At 38.0% G+C, this 15,682-nt stretch overlaps 1 protein-coding gene across 1 annotated transcript in view; it reads left to right on the top strand.

Moving 5' to 3' along the window:
• ARHGAP18 (Rho GTPase activating protein 18) overlaps positions 1–15,084 on the top strand; it is a 66,943-nt gene extending 51,859 nt beyond the window's left edge. The window contains exons 9-15 of the mRNA XM_086461236.1: positions 50–209; positions 2,759–2,841; positions 4,087–4,293; positions 5,113–5,259; positions 10,962–11,086; positions 12,292–12,353; positions 14,993–15,084. Of these exons, the coding sequence (XP_086317362.1) occupies positions 50–209; positions 2,759–2,841; positions 4,087–4,293; positions 5,113–5,259; positions 10,962–11,086; positions 12,292–12,353; positions 14,993–15,084 (876 nt within the window). The remainder of the gene's footprint in view (positions 1–49; positions 210–2,758; positions 2,842–4,086; positions 4,294–5,112; positions 5,260–10,961; positions 11,087–12,291; positions 12,354–14,992) is intronic.
• The last annotated feature ends 598 nt before the right edge of the window (positions 15,085–15,682 follow it).

Raw genomic sequence — 15,682 nt, forward strand, 5'->3', positions numbered from 1 at the left:
TTCCAGCAGCCAGGTGTTATTGGTGCTCTCTGTATCTACTGCCTTTCAGAGTCTTTGCCAAGAACTGGAAGCAAAATTTTATGAAGGGACTTTCAACTGGGAAAATGTAAAGCAACATGATGCAGCAAGTCTTTTAAAACTCTTCATCCGTGAACTGCCTCAGCCACTCCTCACTGTAGAGTATCTCAAAGCTTTCCAAGACGTACAGAGTGAGTAGTGTCCTTTCTGTGTCAGCTGCAAAGAATTGATACCAGAGGCAGAGAAGTGCCTCTTTGCCATAGCAGTATTTTTGCTAGTAATATGTGAAACTGTGGAACAAATTGAATAACAACAATATGACTTCTCCTGAGAAAAGACTGGGCATATTTTTGCTAATGTACAAATAACATTTTTCGTGTAACATCTGTTTTAATAGTTTACACATAAAATGAATGTGCACTGTGACTTTCTGATGTTTCTAATAATCATTAGGAGGTATAGGTGGGTTATGAGGAAATTGTGTATGATGGTATCAGTTTGTAAACAATATTTGTTTCAGAAGAAAACAGCAGCAAAGGTACAGTAGTTCTGCAGAAAATCTAACAAATGGTAATTTATAGTGTTTAAGGTATTTTATCCATTTACAACAGGAAAAGTTAGAGCAGAGTAGTCAGAACTGCTGATCATCCCTGGTCCCTTGAGATCAGCAAGTTCCTGTGAAAACGTCCTCCTTGCCAACTGGTCACCAAGACAGCAAACATACCAGCTGTAATTGAAAGAGAGAGGCTTGGTAATAATGAATCAGGAGTGAGAACCCACATACATTAACTCTCCAGCCAACACAGGAATGCAAGTTTCAGAAAAACCTATTCCCCTTGTCTGCAGGCAGAGCAATGGCTCATCTCTGAGGGACACTTTCAGGGAATTCCCATGGACAGGCAGACAGATGAATAATCTTAAAATCTGTGGGCTGTGTCAGTCTCTGGGTTGTGAGCTGCCTTTCAAGGCCGTTAGGTTGGTGGGAGTAGGGTGCTGGTGCTTACACCTTTTACATACTGGTGTTGATTTTGCGGTACTGAGCGGCAAGTTAAAGCTGGCCAGAATGCTTTCAAATGATGCTGGCAGCAAACAGCTCCTCAAGGTTGTTCCGCTTACCAGATACTGATTGGAGCCAGGAGCGTTTCTGCTTGCTGCTCCTGAGCTGTCTGAAGGCTTATGTGGTTTTACTTACCCAGAAAATACTGAGGTGCCAGGATCCAAAACACTTTCTACACTGAGCCAAAGGATTTGATGCAAAACAGACATAGCACTTCATAGCCTCCCATTGTTTAAATTGTCTGCCTGTCTTGTTGGTTACATGTAATAAGATTAGGTGGTAGAGAAAAAGAGCTGTCTTTGTGACAGTAATCAGTGTTTTTCATGATACTGTGACTAAGTAGTGTGGTTAGAATTAAATCTTTAAACAATTTAATTTGTTAATATAAATAATTTAAACAACTAAATTTCAGTTGTTATTTAGGTGAACAGAGAGAAAACCTTGATTTAAGTAACAAATTTTAATTGTTTTGGAATTGTATTTTTACTTACTTTCCTAGGAAGAGGTTGATTCTCATTGCTTTTTGAGCATTGTGACATGGTGTTTTGGAACTAAATTTAAGCCTTACTTTTAATGTCTGTCTTTCTAGAGCAGGTAGATACACTGTTATCACTACTTGCAAGTCTTAAATGGCTCTATAGTTTGTCACTAGTTTATTCAGATCCTTAATTTTTACTATGGTAGAAAGTCAGCAAGGGATTTTCTTTATTTCTACTGATGAACTTGTTTTTTAGCTGTATCTCCCAAACTGATTTGGATGAAATGTATTTGAAATAGCAGTTCAGTTGGAGTCCCAGCAGGGTGCATGAGAACAACCCTGTTGAATTTTGAAATAGTGTGATAAAACTATGTCAAGTGCAGGTACCACCTTCTTCACTTCTTTTATGTATGGCCTGATTCATTAGGAATCTGCTGAGAAGACTTGCCAGAGCATGTCCTCTAAAGCATGACAGGAGGAAGTTTATCACAAGTGACAAACGTGAGAGAGTTGGGGCTTTCTGCTGCTCAACACTGCCAGAATGTAGGAGCTCTTCTAGGAGGTGAGGGAGTGCAGGGATGCCCTCATCCTGCATCTTGGGTTAATGACGCATCACTGAGCAATTGGGTAAAAGGCAGAACCAATATCACTTTTCTTTAATTATAGCTTGCCACATTTGGTATGGCACTCACTGCTGTAGATATGTGTTAGGCTGCTCTGCTCTTGGCTTTATCCCCACTGGTTTGCCATTGCAGCTGCTGCTGCTTATGTCGCTGCCTTATTCAAATAGCAACACGTGGTATTCATTCTGCGTGGGTGACTTGGGAGGCCATGCAACTGTTAAGGCAATCAGAGAAACTGTGAAAGCAGTTTTGAATATACCCTTTCATATGTTGGGGCACAGGCTCAAAAAGGGAGGAACTGTTAGCTGACTATTCCTTCTTTTAACATTGCAAAATAAAGAATCACAAGGCATCTAGAAAATATTGCCAGAAGACTGCAAGTCATACAGCAACTGAATCCTAAAAGAACATTTGGAAATGAGTATCAGAAAACAAGGATCTGCCAGTCCTTTGTCATACTATGACAATTAGCCATGTGTATGCATTCAGCACTTTGCAAGGGGTTTCCACTTTGAAATCATGCTTTTTGAAGAGGACAAATGACAATTTTAAAATACTGAGGTTCCTGTGCTTCACTGGCAGATCTTCCAACGAAGAAGCAGCAACTGCAAGCTTTGAATCTTTTGGTTCTCCTTCTACCTGAAGCAAACAGAGACACTCTGAAGGTTAGAATTGCTAATACCTTTTTCCTGCACAAGTATTTTGTCTGTTTCTGTGAATCCACTGTAATGAATGCTGTTGTCTTTTAAAATTCTTTTCTTCAGTTCAAAGTTGATGCTGAAACTAGTGATTCTTTCTTTTTTCATATTTCACAGAACTTCAGAAAAAAACCCCTTAGGACCCTAATTCCTCCCAAATGACTTTTAGGAATGTCACTTGAAATTTTTCCAGGAGATTGCGATAATTATCTCCCAGTGAGCGACCTTTTCTCTTACAAGTTTCATTCCTTTTTTTTTTTTTTTGCAGCAGTCATTATCTCCAAAGCAAAAAATAAACAGTGTTAGAATACACAGATGGATACATATATAAAAATACCTACTATGGATGGGGGGTTGCTTTAATGAAATGGGTTTAGCTCTTCATTTTTATTTCCCACTTTTCTGTGTGCTATTTGTTTCTACTCTCAATAATCGAGAAATTTACACTTCCTATTGGTATTTGCAGCACGTTACATGGAGTCTTCCAATTTGGGCTTGTCCTTTTGTAGCAAAGCTATTAATCTTTTTCAGAATATGCTTACTATTAAAATTGCTACAATCAAAACTGAATTTGCAGGATTTGTGTAGGATGCAGAGCATCTTCTATTACAGGCAAAAATTCCTATTAGGTCTTATTGCTTAAACATTACTTTCTTTTTGAGTTTATTTACTGTGTGGAAGCAGTCAGGGGGGCTCCTGAGATGAGTTACAAATATCTGGAACTGAATTGAAGATTGTCAGTTTATAACTGGCTACCTGTCATTCACAATGCAGCGGTTCACTCACAAATTGCTTACCTTACAGAACTAGCCACTCCGTGTTTCCATAACCATGACAGCTGGCACTGTTGTGTTCACTTTCAATTTAAGAAAAGCCAACAGTAATGTTTTCACAAGCATCTGTGGGATGCTACTTATGCATCGACATAACAAGGGGTTTGAAAAAAATCTTACTGTGCAGGGCTTCAAAGTCACTTGAATACTTTTGAAAATGTTACCCACAAAAATAACGAGAATGATTTACTTCATCACTTAAAGGAAACAAAACTTGCATTACAGTCCTGAACAAACATCTCCACACTTCCTATTATTGATTGCTTTTAATGTGGTTTTATTAGGAATGAATAGCTTTTTCCAAAAATATGTAACATCATGTTTCACTCATAACTTTTATACGTGCGGAGTTGAGCTGTAAGTTCTGCTGTTCTTTCAGGTACTGCTTGAATTCCTCCAAAGGGTAATTGATCATCGAGACAAAAATAAAATGACGTTAAAGAATGTTGCGATGGTGATGGCCCCAAACCTTTTCACGTTTCATGGGTTTGGCTCAAAGACTATTGAACAAAGCGAGTTTGTAATGGCAGCTGGAACAGCAAATGTCATGCGCTTTATGATTCAGTACCAAAAACTTCTCTGGACAGTAAGTGTATTCTTAAGGGAGGGCGGGGAGGGATCATAAATTTCGCAAACAAGGCATCTGAACAAAGAAGTGATATGAACTTATTTCCATGATTTAGAGAAAGATCAGCCCCATCCAGCTGGGTTCTTGCTCAAAGGTAACTCTTCTGGGAGAGAAACAGAATCATTACATCTTATGGTAGACTTAAGCTCTGATGGTCAGAGTTTTAATATTGTATGTACCATATGCGAACTCAAAAAGAAGTCCTAGGGGGATCTTTGTATTTGGCGTATCAGTATACATTGTTATGAGGAATTTATTCTTTTCTGCTTGGAGATATTAGCAGCAGGAAACACAGTGTTTTAGTGCGTTTCCTTTTTGGGCCAAACTTCATATTATATAAAACATGTTTTGACAAAACATGAAGTTGTGTCATAGTCTCAAGCAAAGCTCTAACTTAGACAGACTGGAGAAGTTTGGGCTTTGTTGTCCGTCAGCAACTCTAACCAATTTTGACCTTTGCTGCATGTGAGGAAAAGTTTTTATCACCATTGTACAGATTAAGTGTTGAGTGAATTTTTTTGGCTGAGGAAAGTAAAAACGCTGCATTATTCCACCTCTCTTCCCCTGAGAGCTCACTGAATGGAGTATAACATCACAAATGGAGTGGTTTTTAAATGGTTTCAAAGCTTTGTATTATTTGAATCTTTAATTATTACTGGAAATAAATACTATTTTTTTGAGTTCTACCTGACAATCTGTCAATTTACAGAGTTTTGATAAGTTACTTACTTAAGGAAATTATGTAGATATTCATACTTACTATCTGTATTTATTTAGATTCCTAAGTTTATTGTTAACCAAGTGAGAAAACAAAACACCGAAAGCCAGAAGAAGGAGAAAAAGGACAAAGCTATGAAGAAACTTCTGAAAAAGATGGCATATGACCGGGAAAAGCATGAGAAACAGGAGAAGACCCCTAATGATGTAAGGAAACATACATCTGAAATACTTTTATTACTAAGACTATCATCTCTAGTGAAAACGTGGATATAGCAGAGGGGATGAGCTACATTTATATAACTACGAGTTTCAATAGATAGCAAGTTAATATGGGTTTCATAGTTTATCGGTTACCAGCATGACACATTTAGAGGGCTGCCGCTGTTTGTTTCTTTGTTTGTTTGTTTTCCCAGATTTTTCAAAATATTTCTATTCTGAAAAGTGATGTCCCACAGGTTGTTTCAATTTTGGCGTCTGAAACAAAAGTCCATTAGGTCTGTATCTGTAGAGGGAGCAAGTGCTGTGACAACAGTCAGTATTGCTGTACCCACGTTTAGATCCATTGTTGCCCAATGGAAGTCACAGCAGACCATGTGTTTACTTAAAAAATGAACGTCTAGATTTCACTATTTGATATTTAATAGTGTTTGGAAAAAAGTTAGCATTTAATCCTTCTTCCTCCTACAGGAGTTCCCAAACCACTGAACTCTCTGCCTCAATGAATCTTTTAACTATCCTTGTGAAGTGGAGCATGCTAGTCCATGCACAACCTGCCCACCCCAAGAAACCCGAAAGGATGAAACAAATGTAAAAAAACTGATAAACTGCTTCTTATGCAGCTATTGTCCAAGTTTCTACTCCCAATTTACCCCCATGTATATATTCTACAGTTCAGTATTTCTCCATTAGGTAATTGACTTTTGCCAGACCCATCGGTGATGTCAAGGCATTAGTTTCAGTGTAATGCTCTTCAAACACTCTTTACAATGAAAAAAAAAAAAAAATCCTGTGGCATTATAGTGTTAATTTTTCATGTACTTGAGAATTATTTTAATCGAACTGTTCCCACTGACATCAAAACTTTTCAAAAATAGATCTCCTGTACCTTAAAATTGCTTATTATTTACGATTTCAATGAAGTTAGTAATTACAATTTTTTGGAGCTCATTAGCCTATCAAGTGTGATATCTTAATTGTAGTGCATTGAAAATACATAATTCCAAAGTTATTTTAAATACGTAAACAGGTAACAGCAAATATGTGTATCCTGATAACATAATGAATACATACACGATTTAGGTGGTGTGAAGATACCACCTTGTGTGTTGAAGTCGTACTGAAGATTCTGGTGAATTAGAGACATCTTGTGGTAGCTTGTAAAAATGCATTTGTCTGAACGGTCTGTGTTTTTCTTAGCAAGTATGTGTATGGCAAACTTATGAAAAAGGGTTGTCATATTCGAATAAAGGCGCTTTTTTTTAAGCTATTAAGCAAAACAATAGAATATGGCAAGTAAATATGCGATAATATCCCTCAAATTTGGTTTGCTCTTCAAGTATGTGGGGGTTTTTTTGGTTGTTTTTTTTTTTTGAATGTGCAAATAGCTGGATCCTTTGGGCAACTGCATCCAGTATCTGCCAGAGACTTGTATTTCAGGGTTCCTAACTCATTTTGTGCGCAATATTTGACACATCTCTTAGTGTCCAAAATTAATTCATTCCCCAGCCATCACTTTGCCTTACTTTCATTTGTGCCTGTATGAAGGGATCTGTACACAGAATGAGGACTTACATACAATTTTAAAATAAAGCTAATTAAACACTGATGTTCATTTTACTCTATCTAGTAAGAAAAGAATTCTTTTGAGTACAATTCAGCTGAGTTATGATGAGATGACACTTAATGCTGCCATCCCCTGTTCAACTCAGAAATAACAGCAAATACACTGAAATAAGCAAATACTGTTGCAACTTTAGGTATTGGATTTTTTGTAATTCAGTGCTCTTGGTCTTTTAGAGTAAAATACGCCTTTTTAGTCCACTGGAGAGTTAGAGCTGAAGTCTCATGTAATACATTCTTGCTAAAATGTAAATGTAAAGTTACTATTCAATAATTTTCTTTAAGCCCTAGAATTCTGTGGGGATTTTCTTCAAAATTAAATGATACAGTTTTTCACAAATCCTTCATGCTTATTTGAAGCATTCAGTAATTTGGGTGCCTCAGAACATTTTACTCTTAAAATCATCTTCACAAATTGATAAGGCTTCATTGTAAGTGACAATTTTATACATTTTTCCAAGTAAAAAATTGTCTCATTCTTTAAGGAAAGTTTGTTGGTGTTTTTTGTTGGGTTTTTTTCCCCCTGTTTTCAATTTATACTGCCTTAACTTGAAATTGAGATGACTTTTCTGTGAAGTTCCTGAACTGCGTTTCACTATTAGATGGCAAGTGAGGCACTGAGACTTGTGGTGAATCCCCCACTCCAGTGAAAACTGTTTGAAACTTTTGAGGGCTAATTATCTTGTGTGCAGCTGAATAAAAACTAAGTAAAAGTTGCTATTTTCTACCACATGCTGTGGCACCCCACATGGTTAAACATAGATGGACAGAGCTTGAGTCACTTTCATACTCTCCAGAAATACCTCAGTATCTGCATTCTTAATGGCATACAGTTCATTTGGATAAAATTTCATCGTATCTCTGCTCAGGCCTCTCTAGCATCACATTTCCTCTTTTAAGTAAGAAGTTAAATGGCATTTACTGCAACCTTTGGGCAAGATCTCTGTACAGCGCTGAGAATGTTTAATATTAGAGGGCTCATGAGGGTTAATTGAGAGTGGTTAATATTAAATGGCTTGTGAGAGATAATTGCTTTTTTTGGATACCTATGCAGACCTATGGCCCCAAGTCAGTGTTAGGGATTAAGTCCTTGTGTTGCTGTTGGGGTGCATAATGCTTTAGCCAGGCAAAGAAAGATGCTCTCAGGGCTGGAAATTTACCTACTAGCATTAGCCAGATTATACCATCTGTCATTGTATACCTCTACATGTGGCAATTGTTCCAAAAAAAGGAGCAGTTGTGTTAGCAGCATAACACAATGCTACTGGGCTTATCAGGTTAAAATACATGTTAGAATAACCATTGTAGCCCATAGTAGTTCTGTTTGCATAACCTGTTTGAATTTTCATGCTGTAACGTTACTGACTCTTGGCCGAATTTGTTACGTGTTGCACTGCCAGATTACTTACTAAGAAAATTGCTACCTGCTGAATCATTTTTCTTTATGTAGTTCTACAGTTGTTTGTCCCAAACTAGGTGCAACACTTTGCAGTTCAAAGGGAACAACTGCATCACATTTCTTTCAGACTTGGATTCCCGTGTAGCAAGATCCTTTTGAATTCCAGTTTTGTTCTTCATAATGCTTGTGCCCCATTCCCGCTTGGTAGCATTTGCACATTTAATAAGTATATATTATATTCCGTCATCTGAGTCGTTAGTGAAAATACTGCAGTCACTTTGTTCCTTTCTTCGTCTGGCCTGATGAATATTTAAATGTGTCATGCAAAATGGAATAGGAGAATCTGGAAGAGACCCACCCTAGATCCTATAGCCAAGCAGCCACAGTTCTTTTGTGATACATAGATTCAAGTCCCCCTGAAAAGAAAGGGTTTGAAAGAAGATGAGTACCTCACAGCTGACTGCTGTGCCTGCTACAGACTAAATGCTGTTGGCCAGTGTATTTTCCATCAACTGAAGCTGTGTCTCTCTCCAGGTTTTTAAAGTGTGCAAGTACCCAGCTCGGCCAGAGGTTTCAGTGTTGTAAACTTCATCCTGAGAAAGCCTGTGAGGCAGGAGAGGGGACTGGCAAACTAAATAGTGTAGGTGACCCACCCTTCAGCATAGTCAGTCACCTTATAGGTACTTGGCTTAGATGTTGTGATGTGGACCCCTAACTTGGATTTTGAACTGTGCTGTGCAGAGAACCGGTCCTTTTGTGGCTCTGCTCCTAGATGGTTTATGGCCACGTTTTCTTTCCCACCAACTTGCACAGTGAATGGGCTAGAGGATGCTCAGTATCTGTCCTCTCTGTAGTTGGGCACCATGAACATACTGTGCAGCTGAGCGTGAGTTCTGTAAATGCAGGTGGTGAAAGTGGCAAAATGCAGTCATTAATGAGCAAATAATGATTCTGTCTGAACAAATGAAGTAATTATTCTGTTTGATCTGTGACCATAATGTTACAGCTCTGTGGACATTTTTTGTTCTTTCTGTCATCTACTTAAAGCAAGCACGTTTTTAAGTCATTTATCATATGCCTGCTGTATAGGCAAAAAACCCCTGTTATCCAGCTGAAGGTTGGACAAACTCTATTAAAATCAACTGAGACAAAATGATACAGAATCGTATATAAAAAATGAAAACCAATTTAAGTTTACCATGATGAATTTGATGAAAGAGCAATTGGGGACATCTGTAAATAGCCATTTCATCTTAAAAGTTTCCTTTCCTTTTGCCAACAATTGGAAAAGAGGTAAATCTTAAGCAGGAGTTAGCTTCCTAGCAGATGGCTGCAGCCACTGTTTCCAACCATGGAAGCCTTAAAGGGCAGATTTGACAAATTTAGGGGTAAATGTATGGAGTTGCTCTTTGAGATCCATTGCAATCTTACAAATCTTCGATTCCACGATTACTACGAAGCAAATTCTCAATTTGGTGATTCTTAATGCTTTAGACATAAATAGTTGTTAATGTCTAGTATTTTGAAATCAATAAATCACAGAACTGGATATAGAAAGATTGTTTGGTTAAAATTACTTACCTTAGCTCATCAGTTGTATAGCAATGAGTATTTAACTTTCTCAGGAAGCTGCACTTCTGATTCTGCTCACGTTTATACTCGTTCTATATTCGTTTAACTCTGATGGTTTCAGAGAAGCTATTCTAGATTCACAGGTGCCCAGATTTGTTCATTGATTATGGAAGAAGAAATATTCAGCCTTACAATTGCAGTAAATAGGGGGAGAAAGAAGAGAATGAACTGTCATAATCAACCTTGACTATTGAGACTCTTACATTTCTTTTCCTATCAAAATGAGTACATTTGGGTAAATGGTAATGTAATATGAATAGAAAAATTACCTCAAGATTTCGAGGAACAGAAATTAGGACCTTATTCACAAATAAATTATGCCTTTTGTAGCTTCAAGTGTCATGTACTGCAAGATGAACAGAAAAACTGTCCTTTGGAGCCCTCCTTCTCTGTAACTAATATGATTGATATTCATCATCAAGGATTTTGGGGTTGAAATAAAATACAAATCCATTATGTAGTCAGACCTGCAGGTTGACTAGCTGAATGTATTCTGGAGAAGAAAAAATAGCGAGAAAAAGCTGCAGTAAAAGGAAATGATATTTGAAAAGAGGAATCACGTAAAGTAGGCTGACCCATGATACTTTGTTACTTCTTTTTTTGGCATGAAATTCAGGTTAAATGAAACTGGAAAGGTTTCTTCTGGAAGTTTTAGCCGGGGAGTGGTGCAGGGGGTTTGCCTGGCTTTCATGCCTGCAGCAAGTTATTTCCATATCAATCTCATATGCTTCTTACCATACCAAAGTCTGTTCTTAACATAGCAGTAATTGTTATTGTTATTCTTAACATCTTTGAAAAATAATTAAGCACTAGTATTCTTTTATTCTAAAGTTCTCCCTGCTGTTAAAAAGGGATTTGAAGGTCTGATATAATTTACTGAATTACTGTGTAGTTATCATATTTCTGCAGTGAAGTGTAGTAGATAGTAGTTAAGTACAGAGTACTGTACTAAGTTACTTATTCCATACTGTATTTTGAGAAGCTCATCAAAGCCAGCTGCTAGCAGCTTTGTTCCAACACTGTTATTGCTTTGCAGGCTGATGTTCCTCAGGGAGTGATACGGGTGCAAGCGCCTCATCTTTCGAAAGTTTCCATGGCAATACAGCTGACGGAAGAACTGAAAGCCGGTGATATAGTAGCCAGGTTTCTCAGCCAGAAAAGGTGCACATTTTTGTTTTGTTATCATTTCAGGAGAAGTGGCTTTTCATATGTTATAGAAAAAAGTTTTAAAATACTTTAAGTCCAGGTGAGTTCATTAACTTTTTGGCCGAATTTAGCCATGAGAATACATGCTTCAGGAATTAACTTAATGCTCCTCACAAAGCCTTCATGAATATGTGAGTGCTGTTAGTAAAAGAATAACTATTTAACTACTGTTTAATCTGATGGGTCAGGAATAGTTTTGTAACTTTCTGGGGACAAAACAGAAGGGAACTCCAAGAAAATAAGTCTAGGAAAGAAAGGAATGAGGAAAAGAGAAAGAAGATACTTTGCAAAAAAATGCATTTATATATAGCAACAGTGTAGGTATTGGGATATAAATATGTGCAAATGTCATGCATGCGCAGCAGAAAGCTACATTTGAGTCACCCAAATCCATTTAGAAAGTAAGCGGTTTTAATCAAGCTTTTACGTCTATTTTATATATATATGAGCAAAGTAAGAAATCAGAATAGACTTAGCAAAATAAAAAAATTAAACATACCTATGCATCATACATAGCTAATCAAGCTAAAGCAATAATATGGTACACTAGTTGAGGTTAAGAAGCTGCTTTTTCCTAGTTGTTCTTTGTAGAGGTTTACAGTTTTGACAGAAAGTTATTTCCTGGCTGTGCCTTAGCATATATTATTGCGATTAAGCAGTGAGAATAATAGAATCCCTTTGTAATATGGGGACTTTATTCTTCCACTGTCTGTTTTTCACTTCTTTTAGTTGCAGCAAAATTAAAACCAGCAAGAATGTGGTTTCTCCCACCCAACCATAAGGCTTTTCCAGAAATATGAGGGGGGATGCTTTGAGGGGGATGCTTATTTTTGCAGCAGAGGTGGAAGAAAAATCAGAGGGTAAAAATCAGGTTACTTGCTAGTAACAATGGAATGCTTTTCTAAACCTCACAGTTTCTTCACATCTATCTTATTTTACCTTTTCTATAGTGTCTTACTCACATTCAGGGCCATTCATTTGCACTAGCATGCAAAGGTGTTCGTATTCACTTACTTTATCGGTAAATGAGTATAAACACGAAGGGTTTATGACAGGTACACTCTGATCTTTACTAGCATAATTTCTCCCAGACACGTCTAAGTGGCTGATGTACAAGCTCTTTCGCAATACAGTTATTCATTGTGTTTTGTTCCTGACAGTGGAAATGTCCAAACGCTCAAGAAAGAAGAGGTCTTTCTTTATGAAATAGGAGGAAATATTGGTAAGAATGGCTTCTGAACAACTTCTTTTGCTAGAATACGATTCCTTGGCACATTGTCCATGGCTTTCACTGTGTTTCCATTTTTATTCATGTCCCTAGTTCTCCCTGACACTGAGGCAGACAGTTAACCTTGGGGAGAAGGAAGCAGAGATGTTGATGTGATCATCATAGTAGTAGTATCTTATTATCTGTCCCAGAGGAAGACGGCAGCTGTAACAGATGTTCCTGATATGTATGTACAGTGAAGAAGTGCAGAAAGGTTGGATAGGAAGGTGCTTGAAGTTCATCTTATTCATCTCTTTGTATTGAAGCATAATAAGTGAACTTACAGTCCTTCATGCTCTGCATTTGAGCATTGCTTGCAGGTTCCTTTGGGGAAAGAAATACTCAACCAGAAAGATGACCTAGTGGTAAAATTTTCCAACAAGTTAAGTCTTTCCTGCTCTTTGTCTTCCAGACCTTCTTGATTAAAGCACATAGCAGATCAGCAAGGTTAACGCCAAAGGATAGTTTTGAACACAGTTCTAAAATTTTCTTCGACAAATGCAAAAGTATTTTTGCATTGAGAATCAGTTTCTAATAACAGTATTTTTCCTATGTTCAGCAAAATAAAGTGAACTAGAAAACAGTATTGTATTGGACTTACATTTGCTTTTTTCTCATTAACTGTGACCTGTTAAACTTTATTTGAAATTATAAAATGTCATGAATACCCAGTACTTCTGTACTCTGCAAGTTTAAATCCCATATGTAAATTGCAACTTCTAGTATTTTTCCTTTTTATCTAATCACTATTTTAAATCAGTTATTTTGTGTGTGTGTGTCTAAACAAAAAGACTTACAGTAAATTGAAAATAACACTTTCCTCTGTTCCCTACAACAGATATGTTTTACTAAGTCTGGTGGCAAAAAAGAAGTTACTAAGAAAGCTGGACGCCAGATTACTGTATTATAAGTTCTCTTGCATATCCAGGATGTACATACATTTGCTATGCCTGTTAAAGCAGGTTGTGATCCCAGATGTAAGACTTTTTTAAAGGAGAGGAGTATCTTGTTTATTGTACAGAGGTGTAATCATTGTAGAAAAAAGTTTTTGTAACTGGAACAACCTACTGTCACTTTAAACATGTGACAGAAATTGTATGTCGCTTGGAGAAAATACGTGGCTAGTTGCAGATTTGTTTTGTTTTGTGATGAAACAGGATAGAAAGCTTAGATGTTTCCTCTGAGTGGTTTACTTCCAGACAATTTCAACTTTAATCAGCCCTTACAAATACTAGTCCTTATTAATTCTCTCAGTTGAGATAAGAGAAGCTCCCTGACTTTAACCTGCTGTACGCATTTAAGTAAACCAGTTGTCTTGTTCTTTGCCATTTCTCTCTCTGCCCGATGTGACTGACCCATGTGGAGGGAGCCCAAAAACGAGAAGACTTGACAGGCTCGTGATACAGTCATATGCTTACACTTATGCTCATAATTGTAACATGTGCAATGCTGTGATCCTGTCCCCTAGCAGATGGAGCTGCTGAACCCTCCAGACATTTTTGGGTACTCAGTACACTGTAGGGATTCAGGGCACTGAACAGGACTGGATGGCGACCTGGCAAACCACTGTCCCTGCACTCACTGCCTGAACATGCTGCACTGTGTGGGGGAGAGGGCCTAGTTCAGCAGTGTGGGCGGTACAGGTCATGTACATTGGGACAAAACTAGAGGGAAGACAGGCTGCCATCTGGCAAGGAGATCAGTTGGAGAGGGAGCAGATGGAGACCAAGCCTGGTTGAGCAGGGAGTCTTGCCGTCTTGCCTTCTTGCCTGCTCTGCGCAGGGAGTCCAAAGAGCTGGCAGACAAACCCAGCTGCAGTGTCGCACCTCTGCTTGCCTTCTGCTTCGGGAGCACATCTGCTGAAAACATCTGGCTGGCACATGAGGCATCCACCCCAACCGCTTGCGCAGTGGAGTAGGGGAGGGGCTGTGATGTGGAGCTGCAAATGCATGAGATAATGCTTTGCCTGTAGGGGAACGGGAAGACTACGCAGATCTTGATGGATCAGCATATGCTATTTTCATCATAGCTACTAGACAGAAATTAATTGCTTGCAACACCAAGAACACTGTACCACTTTTTCCTCCTAGGACAGTAACCATTACAAGTGCTATGCAGAACTGCTGACCAAGAGAAGCAGGATAGGGAGTAACACCACCTTAGCAAGGACAAACCTTGCTCAAACTTTCCATTTAAGAAAGGGAAAATAACCTGAAATTTTAGTGGGCTTCTGTGGAAATGTGTACCTAGTGTTTGGATTTAACCACGAGAGGACGAGGGCATTGCTCCTTTTTTTCCTAAACCTTTGCAGAGGGGAGCTCCCATATCCGTGGTCCATGTGACACTTCTGACCTAGAACGTGCCACAGAGGCGGCACAGCCCCTGCTCTCCTTCCTTCTTCCTCTGTCCCCCTTCCTTCCCAAGACAGATGGGAAGGGTAAGGGCACTTGTAGATTTTGGCTGTGTTGTTCTTTGTTTAGTACCACAGAGAGGGCTTGAAAACCTAAATGGAATAAAACAGTGACAGGAACCTTGAAAGTTGTTTCCTTTCTTTTCTTGGTACTGATGTAACCACATGTCTCTTCTGTTTCTAGGAGAACGCTGCCTTGATGATGATACCTACATGAAGGACTTATACCAGCTCAACCCAAATGCTGAGTGGGTTATAAAATCTAAGCAGAGCTAAGCTCACAACTAATGGCAAAAGAACAACCTGTGGACTTACTTTGTAAGGCTGAATGTTTCAAAGGGATAGTGTGTCCTTTCAGCATTCAACTGTTCTATATATTAATAGAACCTTAACCAGTTTTTTTTTTTAAAAAAAAAAAGCAATGGAAACCCAACAGTGATTACCAGTAAATTTTCAGTTTTAGTTGCAGCAAAATTTTGGAGATAGCACAGTTTTCCCACTCGTATTTGAAATAAGTACCTTAAATATTTTAATGGCACTAATCTACCTCCCATCTGGTATATCTTGTTTCAGAAGAATTTATTTTTCAAACAGATGTTTAACCTCTTTGTATTAGAGATCTACAATCTGTTCGTGTAGAATTGTGTTCACGTAAGTCTTTACAGTGCTAGTACACTGGAGAACCAAATCCTGATCAGCACTTCTGAATGGTTCAGTATTAAAAATAGCTAAAACCAGTCATATGAATTTCCCAAGTAAATGTGAAATTCACAGGAAAAAAACTGCAACGCAATACATCTTGTCTTTGGAAGTCCTAATTTTGTTCACTTTCTAGGTAAAGTTTGATGAAAATATTTAAAAACAACTGTGAAAA

This window comes from Leptosomus discolor, chromosome 2 (assembly GCF_034619465.1).
Source record: "Leptosomus discolor isolate bLepDis1 chromosome 2, bLepDis1.hap2, whole genome shotgun sequence".
Taxonomy (NCBI): domain Eukaryota; kingdom Metazoa; phylum Chordata; class Aves; order Leptosomiformes; family Leptosomidae; genus Leptosomus; species Leptosomus discolor.